Source organism: Choristoneura fumiferana, chromosome 6 (genome assembly GCF_025370935.1).
Source record: "Choristoneura fumiferana chromosome 6, NRCan_CFum_1, whole genome shotgun sequence".
NCBI lineage: Eukaryota > Metazoa > Arthropoda > Insecta > Lepidoptera > Tortricidae > Choristoneura > Choristoneura fumiferana.
In genome coordinates, this window is record NC_133477.1 from 17,975,596 (window position 1) to 17,998,592 (window position 22,997).

The following is a 22,997-nucleotide window of genomic DNA, read 5'->3' on the forward strand; positions in this document are numbered from 1 at the left end:
AGTTTATAAATGGCATAGCACAGCATATTATGTTTCTTGCATCTTCCATCAGTGCAACGTAGCAAACAACATTCTGACCGAATGTTTATTTGCTTGCAGGTTTTGAATCGAAACGTTTCATGTTTGCAGATTTCGGCGACAGATTCGGCGACTTCGACAGATTCCCTTTCGACGACATCCCGCCGGAGTTCCGCGACCACTTCCCGACGCACTGGGGCCGGAGGTTCGAGGAGCCCCCGCCCCAACAGACGCCGCCACAGCCGCAGCAGCAGCCCGCGCCCGCGTCGCCGCAGCCGCACCAGACCACCGCCGCCACACAGACAGAGCTCCCCAGCGGGTCGCACGACGGGCCCTCCCTTCCACAGTACGGCCTCAGGAACACAGTCGACCTCGGCCAGAAGAGCGCCACAGATCCGTCGGTCGATGCTGACGAGCGCAGCCAGAGGTCCATGTCCGCGCCCCCCGCCGCCCGCGCCGCGACCATGAGCCACCCGCACGAGCCGCCGCCGCCGCCGCCCGACCAGCACTCCAACGTGCGCCACATCCCCATCTTCGTGGAGGGCCGCGACGAGCCCGTCATCAACCGGTCCGAGCCCGAGCCCAAGCAGCAGTACGGTCCGCCACACGTCGACCGCGACCAGTACTTCACCGACGAGGGGCCCGCCACTTTCCACCACCCGCCCAACTTCTCTCGCGCCTTCGGCACGCCCTTCAACAAAGGCTTCCGCCAGGGCCCGCAGCCCTTCACGCAGCAGAAGGCGTACCCTCAGACCGCGTTCACGAGGGGAGCTTCTCCGCAGCGCTCGCAGTCGCCCAAAGCCCAGCCGCACCCCGAGGAGCAGTATGCCAAGCACGAGCCGGCGCCCCGCGCGCAGCCCCCGCACCAACCCCCGCAACAGCAACCCCCGCAGCAGCAGCCCCCGCCGCCGCAGCAGCCGCACGCCGCGTCGCCGCCTCCGCCGCCCAAACCGCAACCTTCGCCCAAGGATCCCATCACACTAATCCTCAGTATTCAAACCGACGTCCTCAATCTCATGTCTGAAGTAGAAAACTTCGTCGGAACGAAAAAAGACAAGAAATACATCTTCCTCGACGAGATGCTTACGAGAAATCTTATCAAACTAGACAATATAGAAACGGAGGGCAAAGACAACATCCGGCAGGCGCGGAAGGAAGCGATCAAGTGTATCGAGAAATGTATAGCCGTGCTGGAGGCCAAAGCGGACGGGCGGACCGCCGCGCCGGCGGCGGCCGCGCCGCCCGCCGACCCGGCGCCCGAAGACAAGCCGCCGGAAAACGGCGAGCTCGAAATGAAAGAGAACACCAAAGAGGAGCCGCAACCCGATACTCAAGAAATGAAAGACGTAGCGCAGGAGAGCGACGCACAGAAAACAGAGGAGAACGCAGTCGAAACGAAACCAGAGGAGATTAAAGAAGAGCCACAACCCCAAGCGCCTGACACGCGACCCGAGAACCGTGCCGTCCTAGTAGAGAAACCCGAAAACAAAAGCGAAGATGCCGACAAGAAAGGCAGTCCCAAAAAAAGTACAAAGGTCGTAAAGAAACGCGACAAGAGCAGAGATAAGAATAAAGATAGCCCTAAGGAAGAAGCTGAGGAGAAAAAAGTAGAAACTATGCAAGTAGACGATAAGGGTGACAAGACAGGCCCCCAGCAGATGGAGGTCGACGGTGCTGCAGCTAGTCAATGAATTGCCTTAGTCAATTGTTTGTAGATACGCCTCGAGCGCGGCCTCGCGATCACTGTGCATTATGTAACAAAGGTGTTGACGTGTTTATGTTTGTACAATAAGTCTCTAATACAAAACGAGGACAGTATCCTCTACGCCTAGGATTTGAAGTGGTCTCTTCTTATTTAAATCCTTATAATATTTAATTAATTTATTGTTTATCACTATCTGATAACACAATTTTCTCAATAAATGATGATTTCACAAAATGTATTTAAAACGTTTATTTCGAACTTTCCTTAAACATTAGTGGCCTTACCACAAAGACTTAGACTTGCTTACAATTTAAATGTCTATAAATGACATGTGCTAAACATACGTTCAACGGTCGTCTAAGTTTTTGTAGTAAAGCGGAGAATACATAATTTATAGAATACATGGCCAAATAAAGATATTATAATATCATATCACAGAAAGCAATTTTATAATTAGGAGAGTGCGGAGAAATAAAAAACATTTTCTGAAACTTACAATTTGGCGCCAAAAATCCGCCATTTTGATTTTTCAAGAATTTTATGTACCCAGTGTCTATCGCGCCATCAAGACGAATCCAATGGCGTATCATTTATCAAAATCGGTTCAGCCGTTGAGTAGTTACGAAAGGACATAGGAATATACATACATAATACATACGCGTCAAACACGTAACCCTCCTTCGCAGTCGGGTAAAAAGCATTCATTAGGCGAGGAATATTTCAGTCGGTTTTGGTAGGTACCCAACTGCACGCGTCGCGTGCGACGGTTTTTATTTGTACCCGCGCCAGCTTGCGCAGGCCCTAAGAATGTTACCGGTTCACTACAACCAAATGTCATAATACAAAGTACCTAGTACGCCGCAATGTCAAAACAGATTAGTTTCAAAATGTCTAAAATTTGAAATGACTCGCATCTACTTCTTAAAACACCGTTTTCTTGACATGACTGTAATTTAACTGTAATACAAATACAAAAATGTCTCAAGGTAAAAACGTACAATTCTCAAAATACCTAAAATACGTTCTGAGCTGCAATGGAATATGTCTACATTTCGTAATCATTGTTTTTCATTCATAAATTTAGCGATGAATAACTAAATTTATTTTCAACTTTGGATTCATCCAATTTTATTTTGTTACTATTTTTATAAATACGATCGAAAATTTAGTACCCAGTCTAAATTCTAGGTATTATGAAACTAATACATTTTCACCTCCAGTCTTAATAATAATCGATATTTGAAGGAGTTGTTCTTTTTACCCATTATATATACTGAGCGGCAAAAAATCTGGCCCTCAAATGTATACAGTAATAGGTAATTTTCTATGTAGAGTGGGCCAAATTTTGTGCCGCTGAGTATATTTGTTGTTGTGTGTTGTGTAAAGGTAATGATGACTTTTTGTTATACGGAAAAAAAACTATTTGAGATTTTTGACATTTTGGAACTAATCTGTTTTGACATTGCGACGTACTAAGAACATGGTTTAATTAATTTGGTTGTAGGGAACCGGTAACCTAAGAATTAGGGGACAAAAACTGCCTGTTTCACCACTCTGCATATTTTACATGGCAAATATCTGTTATGCCGTCTGTAAGGCCGGTTTCAGATTAGCGTTTTATTTGTGAAGCTCATTTTTGGAAGCGCGTGTATGCGCGTATAGGTGCAGTTTTGGTTCTTCGACCGTTTAACACGCAGGAATACGAGCGTACATGCGCGTTCGGTTTAATCTAGCGGGCGTATAAGCGCATATGCCAAAAAAATGGCCAAGTGCGAGGCGGACTCGCGCACGGTATTCGGTATCCCTCCTTTTCGCAGAAAAATTATTCCCAAATGTTTCATTTGCCAAACTGTTTTATTTCCCAATTCCCAATTTTCTCCGCGTATTTTAAGTTGTTTGTTTAAAAAGTTCCGAAAAAATATGGTTTCAGAGAAAATCCTGTGTTTGGAAATGCAACAGTTTGGTAAATGTAGCATTTCGGAATAACATTTCGCCGAAAAAACAGAACCTAAATTTTGTGACTCGCTCCAGTCTACTCCCATTCCTTCATGACCCTGTCCCAGTCTTCCTCAGCTATGAACGGTTTGTCAATACAGTTGATCATGTGCTCCCCGCAGAAGATGCATTCATTGGCCACTATGTCGTCTATTTCGTTGCGGAGCAGTTCCCGCAGAGGCAGTCCACTGGAGGTGAGGGTTGATAGTTCTATCTTCGAGAGTACGTTCAGTTGTCGCTGGAGGTCCGCTAACTTGTTGCGGCGAGCGGGGCCTGGGGAACGGTTTTGTTTGTTATATTAACGGACCATTACTGCGCACGGCCACGTACAGTCGGTCGGTACCCCAATGATAATGATGACTCTAATAATATCCACTTTTGTATACAAATAGTATGAAAAAGAAGTTAGGAAAGCGACCATACACAAGGTCACTCATATCCATGTCTATACTATTATGTTTTGAAATAGTAAAGTCAGCAACAAAAATATACATACGTTTGAAATGCCAAAAATTTGTATACAGCACTTTATTGCCTCAACATTAAGGTCGTGTATACATATTTTTACCCTGTTACTCTATTTAGGAATACTCACCGTAATTAGATATAACAAAGCTATCGTGAGTGATAGATAGCATTCAGTTGGTGTACTGACCAAGTATGGGCTGAGCCTCTGCCAGCAAGCAGTCGCTGTGGAACTTGTGTCCGCACGGGAACAGGTAGAAGGGCCGCAGCAGCAGCGCCAGCTCGCACAGGCAGCACGGCTCCGACACGGACACCTTCACGCTGCGGTTGCGGAACGACTTGATGTCTGAACGGACCTACAACGTACAAGTTAATGATCTATACAGGATGTTCGGCACATGGACCGTCAAATTTTTTTGGGATATTGTTGGATTCATTTGCTAACTTTTCACCCCTGGACCTTGGGTCCTAAGGGTCACGGTTTTTGAGATATGATTTTTTACATGTTTTTTTCTCAAATTTCCCGAAATCCCGCCTTAAAAAATTTGGAACTTCTTATTAATGTTTGTAAAACCAATATTTTTTTTGTATTTAATACTTGGTAATACAATAATTATAATTGATAGTCTCAAAGGGACATTCGAGCATTTTTATTCCAAAAAATTACTGATTGTGTTAAAAAAATCCTACTTCGAAATACAATTATTAATAAAAAAACTAAAGACAAATTGAGCAGTTAATTTTTTTAAATTACTTCTCTAGCTTATGACCTTCCTAATGATATGCTACACATTGATAAAAATAAAGCTTACCGATTCTGCAGCCTGCGTAGCTTCGTCCATTTCAGACTTTAACTCTTTTATTTGACAGTTGTATTCCTGAAAAAAAAAATGAACATATAATGATGAATTTAAGATAAAATACGAGTAAGTGGACAGACATTTTTGTACATCAATCACTGGTAGAATGTATTGGTTTAGATTGTACTGTTTATAGCAGGGTGTTTTAGTAATAGATTCTTAGATCGAATATCAATGGTAGACTGGATGGTTGTATGAATATCTTTTGATAGCGTTGACATAGAAGTTTCACTTTTTCACTGGCTCAAGAGGTAGCAGACAGAAGAGGTATTTGATATTCATTTCAGCTTGGTACCTCCATGCATTCCTGAGAAAAGGGGTCTGGCCAGACAGACAGAGAGGCCACAGAGTTATCCTATAATCGCCAATCGTTCGACCGATTAGTGTGGCAATACTTAATTCTTAAATGTCATAGTTTTAACAAGAATAAGAATGGTTTACTAGCTGATAAAATAGATACACATACAAAAACACTGACACAAACACTTGCATGCATGTATACCTATTCCTACCAGCCAAAATGGCCGCCACTCAGCTATGTGTCGCGAAAAGATCTGGAGATAATTTTTATAACAGAATCGTGGCCCACTGTGGAATCTTTTCGTAGAAAAAGTCACAGTGACATTGCATTGCTTGACAAGGGAATTATTATTATGACACTTATTGTGAGAACGATCTACGGTGGTTCAGGAATCAAATGGTTCGACTGTACCTGCAAGGACTGGCAGATGGGGTCCCGGAAGTGGTCGATGGTGACGACGTCGCTGAAGAAAGGCAGCAGGTCCTCGATCTTGAGAAGCGGACACTCCGCCAGGAAGCTCATCGCTTCCTTCAGCTCTTGGTTCTGGGTTATCACGTGCTCCGCTGGAATATGTCGATTTATCAATATTGGTAATTGACTTGCAAAGTTTATTGAGGATTGGCACTATAGCACCCACGAAACGCCAGTGTTGCCATGCGTGGCGCGCTCGACAGAGTCTGAGATTTGGACGCGGGAAAAGCGATCGTCAATATAATTGTTAGTTTGTAAAAGAAGTCTAGCCCCAGTCGACAGTCTAAGGACCACAGGCTAATAAAGTCACCAGAGCCCAGTTTCTCGAAGCATATTAGTCTACTCGTGACCACGGCCACTGTAATGTGGTTGAAACGTCGAGCGCGATAAGTCCCGTTTGTGGTATTTTGACTATGAGTGAAAATCACTAGTTTAAAACGGCATATTTAGAATTGTGGATAACGCTCATTTTCGAGGCTTAAAGACTCGACTATATTTGACAATTAAATTAGCTTATTTTATGCGTATGGATGCAAAAAACCGTCTTTGCGGCCTTTGAGTCGTTAAGCCTCGAATATTAGTGTTTTGTCTCATTTTTTCATACAATTTATGAGACAAAACACTAATATTATTAGACTAATAAGCTTTGAGAAACAGGGCTCACGGCTGTCTTAAGCCATACGGCACACAAGAACTTGGGGCCCTTTTGGAAACTATGAAAGTGAATATTACATTCCCCCTCCCCCTTTTTAGGGTTCCGGAGCCAAAATGGCAAAAACGGAACCCTTATAGTTGTCCAAGCATGTTATTCCTTCAATAGGGGATAATTGGAGGGCCTTGAAGTTGGCAACATTTGCCTCCCGCGCTTCACAAGGCGACGGTGGCGCCGTGAGAAAAAAAGGAACTGTTCTTGCGGCGGATCGGTCGGACGGCGTGTGCTCCAAGTCACTCTTCGTTAATAAAAACATTATAACGATTTAAGTTAAGATTGTGATGTGTGGTGTAGTGATACTACATAACAATTACACAAAACAAGCCCAAACATCGACAAGAACTCGGCCCGGGCCACGGCGGCGGCTCCACTCGGCGGCGGCACCATCAAGACCACGCGGGTTCCATCAATTCAAGGTAAATTGTCCCTTATCGTGTTATACCATGCTTGGACTCCTTCCCCTGAAACTGTATGTAATAATTCGAGCTATCGAAGAAGAGTATGTCGGTTAACATACTTTTTGGTCCATCGAGTCGTAAACGGTTACGTGTGTATACCTACCGGTAGGAATCTTAGTAGGAATTTTGTTTGTTCGGTTCTAATAATCTTATACCTCGGTTTCGGTTATATTCTAAATAATAAGCAGATATTTAAGTAACTAAATTCGGCTTTACGGTTAACAATTCGGCGAAAACAATTAGGTTAGGTACATTTATTACGCGTGTCTATTGTTGTGCGTAAATTTTATACCTAATCTAGGCTTGTAAAGACTTGTTTCGGAATGCTACGTAGGTAGGTAAAAATAAAATTTTGGTTCAGTGGTTTTTTGGTTAGTTTAGGTACATACCTACTTCGTATTGTTGCGTATTAGCAGATTTCTAAGAAAAACAAAATGGCGAAAGCCAGTGAAGTAAAGTTTAAAATCGAATGCGAATGGTTTGAACATTCAAGTAGTATGAGTAAATCAAGTGAATACTCATCCGGTGTTATATCGGTTCGGCTCAGGAAACTAGAGGATCATTACGAAAAATTATCGGCGGCATACGAGAACCTGTTAAATATCGTCACGGACGAAAACATAACGACTGGCTATGATGCTCGTTTTAAAACTGCCACTATTCAGTATAACGAGTTAGATGCAATAGCAGCGAAATTCCCGAATTCGGACGGCTCCTATCCGACAACGGAAAGTGCAACACATTCTCGCCTGCCTGTGTTGGACTTGGATAACTTTGAAGGAAATGTATTCGAATGGTTCAGCTTCATTAGTTTATATAATTCTCTAGTCCTCTCTAGAAAAGATTTGTCAAAAACGGAAAAATACCATTACCTATTTTCACATGTCCATAAAGAACCCCGCACTCTAATACAACATTTACCTATGACAAATGAATCATTAGATATCGCGCTAGATATATTAAAGTCACGGTACGAGAACAAAAGAATGATTATTGACAGGCATCTTTCACGCTTGATTAATTTACCTAATGTGTCAAACAGCCAAAACCTCCGAGTAGGCATGTTAAACCCACTGTTGGAGTCAGTAAGGTCTCTTAAAAATCTAGGGCTTACGATAGACGACTATTTTCTATTATACATGTGTTTGTGTAAGTTGCCTAACGATTTGAAAACACGCTTTGAACAAAGACACGGTGGCGTTAAAAACGACCTCCCTACATTCGATAATTTCATTACGTTCTTACAAAACGAATGCCATTTTATTGATACCAGCAATCATTCGGCATCGGTTGCAATTTCGGCGCCGATTTCGGCAAACTTCGGTCAACCTCGCAAGACGAACTTCATACCGCGCGAACCAAATAGGTCGTTCGACAAAACCGGGTGCGCGTTTTGCAATAGTCAATCCCATAAAATTATGGACTGCTATAAATTTCAGGATATGTCACGTGATGACAGGCGTGGACTGATTAAATCTAAAAATTTGTGTTTTAGATGTTTCGGTAACCATTCGGCTATTTCTTGCAAACGGAATGTACCCTGTATGTACTGTAATAATACTGGTCATAATAAAATGATCTGTACATTTGCTACACGCAAAGAAAACACCTACGTCAAGGGTGGCGGCAAAGTCGATTCGACTTATTATAAAAAACCAAACCATGTGTCGGTCGGCGTAGTCGATAGTGAATGTGATCGACAAAGTAATAACTATTATAACTATGATGTCAATCGGAACGAAAATCGTTGCACTCGTTACGAGCGAACGCACAGCAGCGACCGAGCGGGGCCCGCGCAGTCGGCGCAGTATGACAACAAACATGGCGGCAGGCCGAGCCGCGCCGCTTCGCGCGAAAAAAGTCAACATCGTTCAGTGTCGCCACCTGGTGTGCGACGCTCGCCTCACGCTCAATAGCAATTACAGCAAAAGAATAGTAATGTCGCTTCATTAACTACACCTAAAGTTTTAGAAAATGTTTTGTTGCCTACGGTGATTGTTTATGTGCGGTCAACGTGCGGTGATTATGTTCCCGCTCGCGCTTTATTAGATTCGGGCTCGCAAATCACTATCATACGAAATGATTTTGCGAATTCTCTTAGCTTGAAGCGGCATAACTGTTCTATACCTATTGTCGGTGTCGGCGGCAATAGTACAAAATTGAGCGACAAAATGGTAATTATTAATTTCAAGTCAAAACCTGACTCGAATTCGGTTCTCACGGTTTCGGCGGTGGTTATGACGACTCCTACATCCTATAATGCTAGGCGGTTTACGTCATCTTATGAATGCAAGTTATCGGACACTAACTTTGCACATTTGTCAAAAATAGACATAATTTTCGGATGTGACATTTTGGGCGAGATTTTAAATAACGAAAAAATAAACTTACGGTCGGAGACGGACGGTCCGTACGTTTTGGACACTATTTGTGATTACGCTTTATTCGGCCCGGTATCTAGCAATAATTCGGTTTCGGTATCTAATAATAATTCGGTTTCGGTATCTGATAACAATTCGGTTTCGGTATCTGAAAACAATTCTGTTTCGGTATCTGACAACAATTCGGTTTCGGTTTCAAACTCGTTAGATAAGAGTTCGTTTTTAAATAATACAGATATATCTCGCATTTCGGATGATAAGCTTGCGGTTTCAATGAAAAATACGGTTACGGATATGACAATTTTTTCGGGAAGTTCACTAATAGAAACAGTGGAACGGTTTTGGGCTTCGGAAGAGCCTCCTTCGGTCAAAATTATTAAGGATCCACTAGATGTGGATTGCGAAAACTTGTTCGTAGAAACAACTATTCGCGGTTCGGACGGAAAATACATGGTGCGGTTACCAATTATACCTACACATTCTCGACTGGGAGATTCTCGGCAAATGGCTTATCGACGGTTACTGGCGTTGGAAAGACGTTTTCAGTTACAACCGGAATTTAAAAATACATATTGTAAATTTATGAATGAATACATTGATCTCGGACATATGCAAAAGTCGAAATTTCGGAATTACAACGATGAACATTATTTCTTAGCACATCACGGCGTCTTTAAAACATCTGGAGATACTTCAAAAATTAGGGTTGTCTTTGACGGCAGCGGAAAAACATCTAACGGTGTCGCTTTGAATGACTGTCTGTATGCTGGTGAAAGGCTGCAGAATGATATTAGTAAAATTATATTGAATTTTCGGTACCCGGTTTTTGTATTTATAACAGACATTCGTATGATGTTTAGACAAACTTGGATTCATCCAGACGATCGGCAATACCAGTTAATTCTGTGGAGAGAGAATAATTCGGAACCCGTTACTGTTTATGAATTAACTACTAATACTTACGGACTCAAATCTAGTCCGTTTGTAGCAAATCGGTGTTTACTTCAATTAGCTGAAGACGAAGGTGACAAGTTCCCTAGGGCTGCGAAATTAATACGTCACAACTGTTACGTAGACGATCTAAACGGCGGGGCAGATACTCTAGAGGAAGCTATTGAAATTAGGGACGAAGTAATAAGCTTAATGCAGACGGCAAATTACGAATTGCGCAAATGGTCATCTAATGATCCCAGAATTCTACAGGGGGTACCCAAGGAATATTGTGAAATGCCCGCTAATTTTGATAAAGATGATAAATTCGGTTGCATTAAAGTATTAGGCCTACAATGGGACCCTACATCTGATACCTTTACTTACACTGTAAACTTGCCTTTGGAAAAATGTATTACTCGTCGAGTTATTTTAGCGTCCACAGCTAAATTGTTTGATCCTCTCGGATGGATCTGTCCGGTAGTATTTCGGGCAAAACTACTACTTCAGAGTTTGCTTAGCAGTGGTGATGGTAAACCTATTGAATGGGACTCCCCTGCTCCGGATGATCTCGTTCACAGATGGCGAGAATTTCTTTCGGACATACCCAACTTATCAAAACTTTCAATACCACGTTGTATCAAATCGGAGACTAATAAAAATAACAAATATTCCTTACACGGTTTTTGTGACGGATCGACATCGGGTTTTGGTGCAGTAGTATATTTACGAACTGAAGACGAGCACAATAAAGTAACTATTCGAATTTTAATGGCCAAATCCCGCGTTGCTCCGTTAAAGAAAAAATGTACTATACCTCATCTGGAAATGGAAGGTGCTTGCCTTTTGGTAACACTAATTAATCATGTTTATGATACCTTAGTTAATGATTTGTCAATGATAATAAATAATGTCTACGGATGGTGCGACAGCACTATTGTTTTGGCATGGATTAAAACTCCTCCACATAAACTTAAAGTTTTTGAAGGGAATCGAGTTTCAAGAATTATTTCTTCGGTAGCACCAATTACGTGGAGACATGTACCTACGGAACAAAATTGCGCAGATGCTGCATCTCGCGGTACTTCGGCTGCGGAATTATTAAATCACCCGCTGTGGTGGCATCCAGATTGGTTATGTCTCTCTCCTAAGACCTGGCCTCATTCTGGTCCAGAGTTTCCTGACACGTTACTTCCGGGTGTAAAAACTAAATTGACAGCAAATGTAACAGTCTCGGATAGACAGTCGGATTTGAATCTTAATCTAATTGACAGATATAGTTCATATGAAAAATTAATAAACGTCACTGCTTTCATCTTACGGTTTATTCACAATTGTAAAAATCCATCTTCGCGGAACTTAGATAAAAACCCCTCAGTAATTGAACGTAGAAATGCTATAAAACAATTAATTTATTTGGAACAAGAAAATGCCTTTAGTGAGGAGATGGAAGCTCTTCAAGCAAATTTAAAAATCAAGTCAAGCCTTAACTTATTTCTGGACTCGGACAATTTGATTAGAGTAGGTGGTAGAATCAAATATTCTGACTTGCCTTACAATGCGAAACATCCCATTTTGCTCCCGGGGAAGGGTAAGCTTATACAGCTACTCGTCGAACAATTTCATAAAACCTACTGTCATGTTGGTGCAAACGCATTAGCAGCAATTCTATCACGAAATTATTGGATTCTATCGGTAAGACGTTTAACACGTACGGTCACGTTTAAATGCGTGCAATGTTATAAAACACGGCCACAATTAGTACAGCCCTTTATGTCAGATCTACCACGCGATCGGGTAAGAGAATTAAGACCGTTTCAGAGCGTAGGGACAGACTTCGCAGGTCCATTTTATATAAAGTCCAGCTCTCTTAGAAACGCACGGATTGAGAAATGTTATCTCTGCGTCTTTGTATGTCTGGTAACCAAAGCGGTACATCTAGAAGTCGTTTCTGGATTATCGGTAGAAGCATTCGTTGATACGTTTACTAGATTTGTATCAAGGCGTGGATTGCCTTCTCTTGTGAGATCAGATTGCGGGACTAATTTCACCGGAACAGATAAATATTTAAAAGAATTGTATGTATATATACGTGATAACAGCTCGGATATTAGCAGAGAACTAGCTAAGTCTAATGTCACTTGGTTATTTAACCCGCCAAGCAGTCCAAATATGGGCGGATTATTTGAGGCCGCGGTTAAAACTTCGAAAATGCACATGACGCGAGTTCTCGGTGAACAAAAATTGACTTTTGAGCAGCTTACTACTTTCTTCACTCGGGTAGAAGCGGTCATGAATTCGAGACCTTTAACTCCATTAAGTTCTGATCCCAATGACTTAGAAGTGTTAACACCGGGACATTTTCTTATCGGTGAGCCGCTAGTTTCCCTGCCAGAGTATAACTATGATGACGTTAAAATTAGTAAACTCAATAGATTCCAACTACTTCAACGGCTGTCGCAACATTTTTGGATAAGATGGCGAAATGAGTATTTACATACCTTACAATCACGGCACAAGTGGAATGATCATACCACCCCTCCAAAGGTTAATGATTTAGTATTGATTAAAGAAGACAATAGTCCTCCTTTAGACTGGAAACGGGGTAGAATAATAAGTTTGATGCCGGGTAAAGACGGGATTGTACGAGTAGTTAAGGTGCGAACTCAAAAGAGTACCTTAATCAGACCCGTGTCTAAACTTAGCAAACTTCCCCTTGATGATTAGGTCAACCAAGCTATACCTTGGTTCGGGGGGGAGTGTATGTCCAAGCATGTTATTCCTTCAATAGGGGATAATTGGAGGGCCTTGAAGTTGGCAACATTTGCCTCCCGCGCTTCACAAGGCGACGGTGGCGCCGTGAGTGAAAAAGGAACTACTGTTCTTGCGGCGGATCGGTCGGACGGCGTGTGCTCCAAGTCACTCTTCTTAATAAAAACATTATAACGATTTAAGTTAAGATTGTGATGTGTGGTGTAGTGATACTACATAACAATTACACAAAACAAGCCCAAACATCGACAAGAACTCGGCCCGGGCCACGGCGGCGGCTCCACTCGGCGGCGGCACCATCAAGACCACGCGGGTTCCATCAATTCAAGGTAAATTGTCCCTTATCGTGTTATAGCATGCTTGGACTCCTTCCCCTGAAACTGTATGTAATAATTCGAGCTATCGAAGAAGAGTATGTCGGTTAACAATAGTTTCACCATGTCTGTCTGTCTGTTGTCCGTCCGCGGCTTTGCTCAGGGAATATCAATGCTAGAAAGCTGTAATTTTGCACGGATACAACGGGTGTGGCCTGTAATACGAGCAAAAAATTAAAACATACATCGTCCTCGTCAAACTAAACAACATTAGTTCAGCGACTTTTAAAAAAAATGGAGTTTTTGAATTTTCCTTTTTTCATACAAATTAAATAATGCTATCAATGTACGCCATCCTAGAACACAACTGACGTCGCCTGTCACGCTACAAACATCAAACATTTTGCTTTACATTGCTTCTTCGAATAAACTTAAAAGTGAAATAAAATTAAGAAACTATAATATATATATGAGACAAAACACTAATATTATTAGACTAATAAGCTTTGAGAAACAGAGCCTACGGCCGTCTTAAGCCATACGGTACACAAGAACTTGGGGCCATTTTGGAAACTATGAAAGTGAATATTACATTCCCACTCCCCCTTTTTTTTTGTACGGCGACGGTCTGTCTGTCTGTCTGTCACCCCTCTTACCTATGGAGAGCCACAGCGTGCGGCGCAGGGCGGGGTCCGCGGGCTGCGCGGCCACGCGGCGCGCCAGCGCGGGGTCCACGCGGAGCGCTAACGACACCGCCGCCTCCCACAGCCCCAGCAGCGCCGACAGGTTCACGCACGCCTCTGACAGTTCCTTCTCGCGACATAACCTGACCGAAAACACGACCTAATCAGTAGAAGAGACAGCTGATAGATAGCCTATAAAGTGGTAGAGATGGGTAAAAAATAATGTTGCGATGAATAAATCACAGTGATCCGCCGTCTAAAAGTATCACCGTGACATGCGAAGGAACATAATAAAAAAATGCCATATTCTTAGTAATAAATGAGACAGGGGGTATCTAAAATAATCACAGTATAACGTATATAAGGAATGACCCATCTTGATGGTAGCTACAATAGATATAGAGAATACTTTTTATGAACTATCATAACTCGAATCCCTCGAACCCTTGTTAGCCAACTCAATTGCCTATTTATTTGTTTATTTCAGAACTGCTAAAAGTCAAACTTTACACAGATTTTCAAAAATGTCACTTACCTCAAAGCATAATGAACATCATAGTTGACCAGCATGATATCCTGTCCCTGTCGCTCCAGATACCGCATCAGCGCTAGCTGGTCGTGCTCCGCGTACAACGTCAGCAGGTAATTATGAATCGCCTTGTCTTTCACATTGAAGTTCAGCATCACAAACTCCAAATACCTCATTATTTCGGACACATGAGCTTCGTCGTTCTCACACGAAAGAAACGCTGGCAGCAGTTTGGAAGGGCTCAACCGCATCCCTTGAGCAATCAAGGCGTTCACGGTAATCTTCGGAGCCTCCTCCATTAAAACCGGCGCGAACTGATAAAACAAGTCCGGTTTCTTTAACCTCTGAAGCGTATCCAATGCCTCTTGATAGGACTTCTTGTAAATATTCTGAGCTATCACATTCTCGTAGTCTTCGTTCAGATTCGTCAGTTTGATCAAGTTCTGTTTATCACCATGCGACGACATCAGGTCGTAAATGACGGATTTGACGTGCTGCATACACTTTTCAACTCTAGGCTGGACTAGAAACACTTCGAAATCGCTTTGGATTTGGTGGTATTTTTGCGAGTCTTGCTGTCCCGTTCTTCTGAGAAGACCTAGCTGAGACAGATATAGCTCCGTCATCCAGATAACTAGCATGGAAATAAGAGTTTTATCGTCTTCATTTAGAGCTTCTAATCGTCTGTTTAAGTATATTTTTAGAGCATCTATCTGATCAGCTTCTAAGAATTTAAGGCACACGGTTTCAAAACTGCTCTGGGTGTCAGCGAATATCTCGGCGCTTTTGCCATAATCGCCTTTGGCGAAAAGCAGCTCCGCTTGTTTCACATTTATAATGTCTATGTATGCTGGGTTATTGAAGCAATATTCCTTCGCCAGATCGAACTGTTCCTTCTCCGAATAAATCAACCAAACATCCCTTTCTTCCCTAACAATTTTGTATCTGAACAAAGTCTTGTCAGTGACCGCCCAAATGGTGCGTCTTCTAAAATCCTTGACTATATTTTTTAATTTACCGTGAGCTTCGGAATAGAAGTCTTCGTACACTAACTCGTGGTTTAAGAGGGACACTGCTTTGACGCGGTCGGAGTACATGAGGAGAGCGTGGAACTCCGTGAGGACGAAAGAGAGGGGCGCTTTCTCTCTGTCTCTGTCGTCGGGAGGGTAGTTGATGAGGAATGCTTGCGTGAAGAGAGAGTTCGAGTTTTGCTGAGACGTGGGGTCCAACTGAAAGTCAGTGAAACATTTGTTGGTGACATTGTATCGCCGGACTTAAACTTAATAGGTTTTAATTACAAGAGAAATATAGCAAATGCCTAAACTAAGGTTCTTTGTTTCAGACAAATAAAAAATAACAAATGTATTTTTTATAAAGAAAGAAAGAAAGAAGACATTTATTCACATGCACAAACATACACAAATACCATAAAATCAAAACAAAAAAAAAACAATAAACAGCAAACACAAATAAAACAAAAAATAAATACACAAATGAAAATAGGTATACAATTTATGGGCGGTGGTGATCTCTTACCATCAGGAGACCCACTTGCTTGTTTGCCATCCAGTCGAATAAAAAAAAAAAATTTTAAATACATCATCATAATCATCATCATCATCATCATCAACCGAAAGACGTCGACTGTTGAACAAAGGCCTCGACCTCAGAACGCACGCCACAAGGAACGACAACTCGCCACTTGTATCCACCAATTGCCAGCAACTTTCGCGATGTCATCAGTCCACCTAGTGGGAGGCCTGCCAGTTCGTCTTCCGGATTTTATCCTACGCATACCTGTCCATAGAATATGCCAGGGCCGGTCAGCCAGGCGAATGTCTTAGGCACATTATTTCTGTCGAAGTAAAACTGCAGCTTGGAATACTTCAGATTGGATGCTATTTCTTGTATGCCGGTCTCTGGTATTGTGAGGTATCTGTAAAAATAATTACAACATAAACGGTATTTGGAAACTTTATTTTAAATAAACTATTATGAAAATAAAGATATACCGACATGACATTTACGATGTTTATGGGCGGTGGTGATCTCTTACCATCAGGAGACCTACTTGCTCGTTTGTCATCTCGTCGAATAAAAAAAAAATGATTTGCGATGAGAAAAATCGATTTGGTTGAAAATTGGATTTATAGTGATCTTTTGAATAATCTGTATATTTTCTCTTTCTACGCTTTGCTCTATGCAACAGATATAGCGCTACTTGCTAAGTATATCTTTTTCTGTCTAATCTAGGGCGTGCAAAACCGGAAGGTTTTCAAACCGGTTTTGAATTGCGGTTTTGAGAGCCCAAAACCGGAAACCGGTTTTTTCCCCGTTTTTGGCAATGTTTTAAAATATTTTTTATTATAGTAGTAATGGTAGAATTTGAACAAATTAAATCATATTCTTAGATAGTTATATACCACAATAAAAAATATTTATTATAATTACAGTATTAGTTTGGATTTATTACAATCTTTCAATATATTATTATAATCAGAACATTACAACTGCATTAAAAAAAAAACAGTTACGTTAAGCATTATTATTTTCAATTACTTTCTTTACTTTAATCTAAAATGAAATAACTACCTACCGAATAATTCGTTTAAGTTTGTAGACGTATATCTATTTTAATTGAAAATAATAATGCTTAAAATACGCAGACAGACACATTTTAAGTAGGTTTAAATAAATCGAGATATTCTGTCAGAACCGGATAAGTGCACAATATTAATTTTTATACGGTTTTGCTAGATAAATAAAGCAGAAAACATTGAGTATGCCTATATATGTAACTTTTAAAAATTGCACTTATTCTGTTTTTCCAGAATACCCCTCGAAATAGGTAAGATTATCGATTACATTTATTGCACATATCTAAGCCATACCACATATAAGTACTTTTTAATGTCATTGGTAGCACTTATAGTACTACTAGCGTGGTATTCGGTTATCGCGCGCTGTTCCCTCGGGAACTGTGCATTTTTTGTTTATGTCACTCTCAGGTCTCAGCCCATAAACTATCTCTATGCCAAAATCTCGTCGATCCATCGCTCCGTTACGGCGTGAAAGACGGACAAACACACAAACATACAAAACTCTTTCGCATTTATAATATTAGTATCGATAGGGTTTTGCAATAGTCAGCCCTGTGTATCTTACGCACACATTGACGCGTGTACAGACGTAGTCGTGCCTATGTAGATTCAAGAACGCGTATTTTGTACGGCGTGGCTGGCCATCCTGTGGTTGCGGGTGCATGCGAGGGTTACGGGCGGAGGTAGGAGTGTAAGTAGTATAGATAGGTTGCGTTCGGATTTCGGATATTATTCGATGACTCAAAATTATATATATTTCTTAGAGCGTTCGAAAAAAGTTGATTTAAATCAAAATGTACGCGTTAATCAATTACAGAAAAACCGGAGATAACTCCGGTTTTGTGATTCAAAACCGGTTTTGAAAATCGGTAAATATTGTCCGGTTTCCGGTTTTCAGCAAAACCGGAAAACCGGTTTTGCACGCCCTAGTCTAATCTTGAATTTCACACCTTAATAACTGTTATACAGGGTGGAAAAAATCTATGGGCCCTGAAGGGCAACTGCCTTAAATCCTTTAGTTAGCTAATTTGTACTGAAAGGAAACATTTCTTTTTTTTTAAATGAAACAAAACTGCTTTTAGGGATCTTCTTAACTTCGCTTGTCTCACCCGTGAATCGAACCAACTAAAAATAATAAAAAAAATGGCAAGATGTCGAAAATAGTAGTTACAACAAGAGCGTAAAACGGGCCATTTTATCCAAGACGTTCATATAGCCACCCGAGCCGGTACAGCGAGGGTGGATAGACACGTCGAGGGGAAAATGGATTTTTTGCTCGAGTATTACACTCTGCTTTTCACTTCGATGGCAAGGAAATGAAATAGCAACAGTGAAAACAATTGTTCACTCACTACTTCCATTATATTTTTTATGCATTACTATATTAAAATATTTTTTTTTAGTTTTAGTGATTTATTTTGATTTATTTGATTGATTTTTAGTTTTATATAAATAAAAAATGTATTAAAAAAATATAAAGAAACTTATTTGTTTATGGCTGTTGATGTTGACCTTGGTCTTAGACGAAGATTTTATTTTGTGCACTAGTGCATAAAAAGTCATTTTATGTCGCCTAGATCCAGCATAAACAACCAACTTTACGAGCATGGGAAGTGAAAAAATAATTGTTAAATAGGCGATTTAATGGATGTAGGAAATATCACAACTGCCAGATGAATAGATTTTTTTAGACTGTTTTAAATCATTATACCTATTTAGAATTACTTGTGTTTTTCACTTTCTTAATCCTCCTATTTATGAAAATTACTTCAAAATAAATTAAATTTAGGTAAGTACATCTCATTCTGCGAGGAGGCTTGTGCCAACAGTGGGACATATGCGGCTGGGATGATGATGATATTCCATTTGCGCCTTGTATGAAAGCGTAAGTCTGCAGAGCTTTTTTGCAAACCATCACTTTTGAACTACAAACAACATCATATCATATCAAATTTAAAAAATGCTGTGCGCGAATGTACACATGCGCAATCAACCCCACTACTTCCGCCGAGCGTCCATAACTCGTTGCGTTGCGTGTAGTTATTATAAATATTTTTTTTTCTTTCCTGTCTTTACCTATGGAAAATGGACTGCAGCGAGAGTTTCCCGTCAGTGGTGACCGCGTGCCCGATGAACTGGTACAGTTTGGTAGGCGTCGTGACGAACACGAAGAACTTGCTGGTGTTGTTGACGCGGTGGAACTGGATGCCCGTGATCGGGGGGCTCGTATCCTTGTCCACTATGTCGAAGATCTGGAGACAAGGGGGCCAGTTGTAAGGCCGAGTACGCATTTTGCGTTTAGGTTACTCTTTCTCAAGTGATTCTTTAGAGCGGGACGGCGCTAGAAGCAGCGCGGTTAATTGTATGATGCGCTTGTGCGCTAAAACTCGTTGAGTAAGTTTAGTAAAAGGACATAGTTTTTGTTTAGCAATATGAATATTTGTGTACGTTTATGCAATAATGCCGATCCGCGGTCTCCACTCGAGAACTTTTCGGCCCCAGCGACCAAGCAAGATGGACGGATGACCTGGTTAAAGTCGCGGGTTCCAGTTGGATGCAAGCTGCTTTCAACCGAGGCAACTGCACGTCTATGGGGGAGGCCTATGTCCAACAGTGGACGTCCTACGGCTGATATGATGATAAGATAATGCAATAATGCACTCACTGTCTAGAAAAAGGTTAACTAATCTATACATATGATAAATCTGTAATTACTAACAATCACTAACTATAGTCTATAGTTATATTACCTTTCTGGCAGTAAGTGGAGCTCCAAACTAAGAAAAACTAGATGCAAAGAGTAAATCAAAAGTTTGAAGAATAGAATATGAACCTCAAATGACCAGTTGCCACAAACGAAAATTAATATTTTATAAAATACATAGTTAATTACCAAACCGTCGATCTCCTTGCCTCCATATAGTGGGAGATAATTAGGCAGCTTGCGAGAGAAGAATAAGACATGAGAATAGATAATTTATATACAAAAATGTAGTAGAGAAAGAAGTTAGTGTTTTAACTACTAGAAAATAAGATTATACTATACTCTATTTATTTTAACATTTGAAGCTTAATGGTAAAATTTGCACACATTTTTAAATGAAACAACAAAACTATTTAAAATTGTGTTAACATCTAGATCATAAAAACATAACAAATACCACCAATAAATGTAATGTAGGTATTTTTAGTCCATTTGTGTTCGAAATACCGAGAAACATGTGTAACAATTAGACTGTTAATTCAAATCTTAAATTAAACGGAGTATACAGGTATACAGACACGGAACAAGCCTTTTGTTATTAAATTACCTGCCGCCAGTACTGTTGGTTGGCTGTAAACATCTTGTCACTATCGGCTTCTAATTCAGTCTCCAAAATGTGCCCCTGCGAAGTCCCCAGCAAAATAGGCCCTGTCGTAATCTCAGACGTATTTTCATTATTCCATCCAACCTCTGTCACTTCATAGTTCCTGGACTTTGTTACTGACTTCAGTTTGGAGCTTCTTCGGTGCAAGTAAACTAGTTCGGGATTGCCGTCTTTGTTTCTCGCGGCAAATGCCAGAAGGAGGTGGTAACCCAGAGGGTCGAGGAATATGCCGGTTAGCTTTGTGTTTGGTTGGACAAATTTTGAATATTGAAGTTCTGCAAAATAAATTGATTTAACCTCGTAGACCCAACATCCTAGGACATATGTCAAAGCAAATGTTAATTTTTACATAACCTCGGGTTGCAACCCAAATTCGGGTCACAGGTGATATTGGAACTTGTCGAGTTAATTCTATAATTAAAGCATGTGCTAAAAGAAAAGGACAATACATGTTTCATACATGGCTAAAATAAAAAAAAGGAAACAAAATTAATAAAAACTAGGTACATAAATATACCTAACTATAAAAAGAAAACACCATCTAAGAGGCCCTCCTGTCGGCATAGACCCCAACACACTGGCGACATTACCTCTCCAGTCAGAGAAATTATTATTATTATTATTATATAAATTATCAGGCAGGCAGTTGCAAGCAACTGATAGGTGCCTGTATCTAGCTGTTCCTTGGTCAAGTATTCTTTGTATTGTTAATGTGTTGGTCTAGCCAGTTCTTAAATTGGTTCACATTCAGTGCTGAGACTACATGTTCTGGTAGTTTGTAATTAGCTGGAAGAGGTAAGCGCCAGCTCTGGGGTCTCCTGAGGTCTCTATCAGCCGGGACGACATGGCCCCCATGAAGGCCCTAATGTCAGCCGACCAGGGACCCAAACTCATAGTCCTTTAAAAGAGAAGAGTATTTGTGGCGCTTGAGAACTTGGGCCTGGTCAGCTGCAGCCCCGGCTTGTGAGCGGGTTGCCTGAATGTGGGACTGCGCGAAAGTGTCGACACATGTTGGGTCCCACACCAGAGCCCCACTCAGCTTCCATGGCACCAGAGTAGCCCCGTCAGGGCGCTTGCCATCGTCTCTGGCCATGTCCACGGGTTCAAGAATTAGATTAATTAAGAAGCGCTGGTTTAAAACAAGTTACCCTAAAATAATTTTTACATTAAGTTTCAAATTCTAATTATCAAAATTTGACATGGGCCTCAGGAGGATAAAGGAACATTAATAATAAAATTTATTGAAAAATACTGTGGCAAAAAAATCAAGTAAATTAAACACATTGCATAAGGCTGAGTAAAAATATAAGTGTTATCAAACTTGTTTAGGAGCCATTTTTAATTGAATTCACAACTTCATTGTATTTATAGTTCAATCAGTTACTGGTTAGTTTTATCAGTTTACTTACCTACTTATTAACATATTTACAGATAAGTGACTAATATAATATACTAACATGTACTTAAACAATAAAATGCAGTTTGGAATTGACAAGGCTGATGGTGAATTATTATGCCACAAGCCATTTTTTGTAGAGTACCAAATTACCAAGTTTAAGTTTACAATATTTTCAGTTTATTTAAATGTATAGAGTAGCATTAGGGATTTCCAATCAAAAAGCTCATTTATTTTCCTTATAAAATCAATTATAAAGTAATGTACAGACCTTCATTCAGCTCAGGCTTTTTCAAATCCATGCGGAATAGTTTTCCATTTGCCATAGCAAGCACCAGGTAGTCACTGGCCACAGCTAAATGGGTTATGGAGTCAGTGGCATTGAACTTCATTTTCTGCTTCGAAAACATTGGAGTATTGTCCTCTAGCTGCATGTTTATGTAGCCAGAGGATGTCATGGGCTCCGGGCCGGACTGAAACCTTGCAGAGACCTGCGAGGCCTGCTCCATCTGATCGATTATTGAAGTCATTGTAACTCCGGAGCATTTACCAATTGATAAGTTTCAACGCCTACTGCAATAAATTCATTAAATTGCATTGAAAGTCTTGAACGAGGGGTTTAACTAAAGCCATTTATTTGGACTTGTTAAATAAAAAATAAAACTTACCCGATTAAGCATAAATTCAGTAAATTCCGCAATATTTTCCAACACGAAAAACGAAAACCTACCTACTTTATTTGTGTTCAGACAATGACAGTACTAAGATGTTTTTCATCATTATCAACGGAAACAATCTTATAAATAAAAAATCACAAACTAGCTTGTGCCTGTGTACCTACCTATATAAACGCCTATGAATCATAAGACGTTTTATCTATTTTTTAACCACAAGCATGTACCCCTAAATCATAATACCGAATATTTTTAGTTAATTTTAACTAAACAAGGAGTGACAGCATATTTTAAGCAATTTGGAGTGCAAATTTACGCGGGTGAGATATCCAGAATTCAAAGCAAACCTTTTTTTCTATTCATGT

The 22,997-nt window shown here is 40.7% G+C and overlaps 2 protein-coding genes across 5 annotated transcripts in view; one reads left to right on the plus strand and one right to left on the minus strand.

Annotated features, from left to right (window-relative positions):
* stv (BAG domain-containing protein starvin) overlaps positions 1–1,961 on the plus strand; it is a 29,031-nt gene extending 27,070 nt beyond the window's left edge. For all 3 annotated transcript variants that reach the window (XM_074089532.1, XM_074089534.1, XM_074089533.1), the window contains one exon: positions 130–1,961. In XM_074089532.1, coding sequence (XP_073945633.1) covers positions 130–1,709 — 1,580 coding nt within the window. In that variant the 3' untranslated portion in view covers positions 1,710–1,961. The remainder of the gene's footprint in view (positions 1–129) is intronic.
* On the minus strand, positions 1,958–22,704 carry dor (vacuolar protein sorting-associated protein 18 dor). 2 transcript variants are annotated; one of them, XM_074089529.1, is made up of 12 exons: positions 22,627–22,704; positions 22,230–22,531; positions 20,506–20,837; positions 20,088–20,135; positions 19,271–19,446; positions 16,392–16,530; positions 14,601–15,823; positions 14,039–14,208; positions 5,756–5,907; positions 4,996–5,061; positions 4,374–4,539; positions 1,958–3,991 (listed from the first exon to the last, which is right to left on the minus strand). In XM_074089529.1, the coding sequence occupies exons 2-12, from the start codon at positions 22,486–22,488 to the stop codon at positions 3,756–3,758; spliced, it is 2,967 nt and encodes a 988-aa protein (XP_073945630.1). In that variant the 5' UTR covers positions 22,489–22,531; positions 22,627–22,704; the 3' UTR covers positions 1,958–3,755. The 2 variants fall into 2 exon arrangements, with proteins under 2 accessions (XP_073945630.1, XP_073945631.1); XM_074089530.1 differs by lacking the exon at positions 20,088–20,135.
* Positions 22,705–22,997: the final 293 nt, after the last annotated feature.

What these genes read in the sequence shown, in the direction of transcription:
- dor (XM_074089529.1), bottom strand. Translation starts at nt 22,488, where the DNA reads ATGACTTCAATAATCGATCAGATGGAGCAGGCCTCGCAGGTCTCTGCA. An exon ending in GCAAGGAGATCGACGGTTTG is followed by an intron (nt 19,447 to 20,087) that starts GTAATTAACTAT and finishes CCTTGTCTCCAG; the next exon opens with ATCTTCGACATAGTGGACAA. An exon ending in GATGTTCATTATGCTTTGAG is followed by an intron (nt 14,209 to 14,600) that starts GTAAGTGACATT and finishes GTTTTCGGTCAG; the next exon opens with GTTATGTCGCGAGAAGGAAC.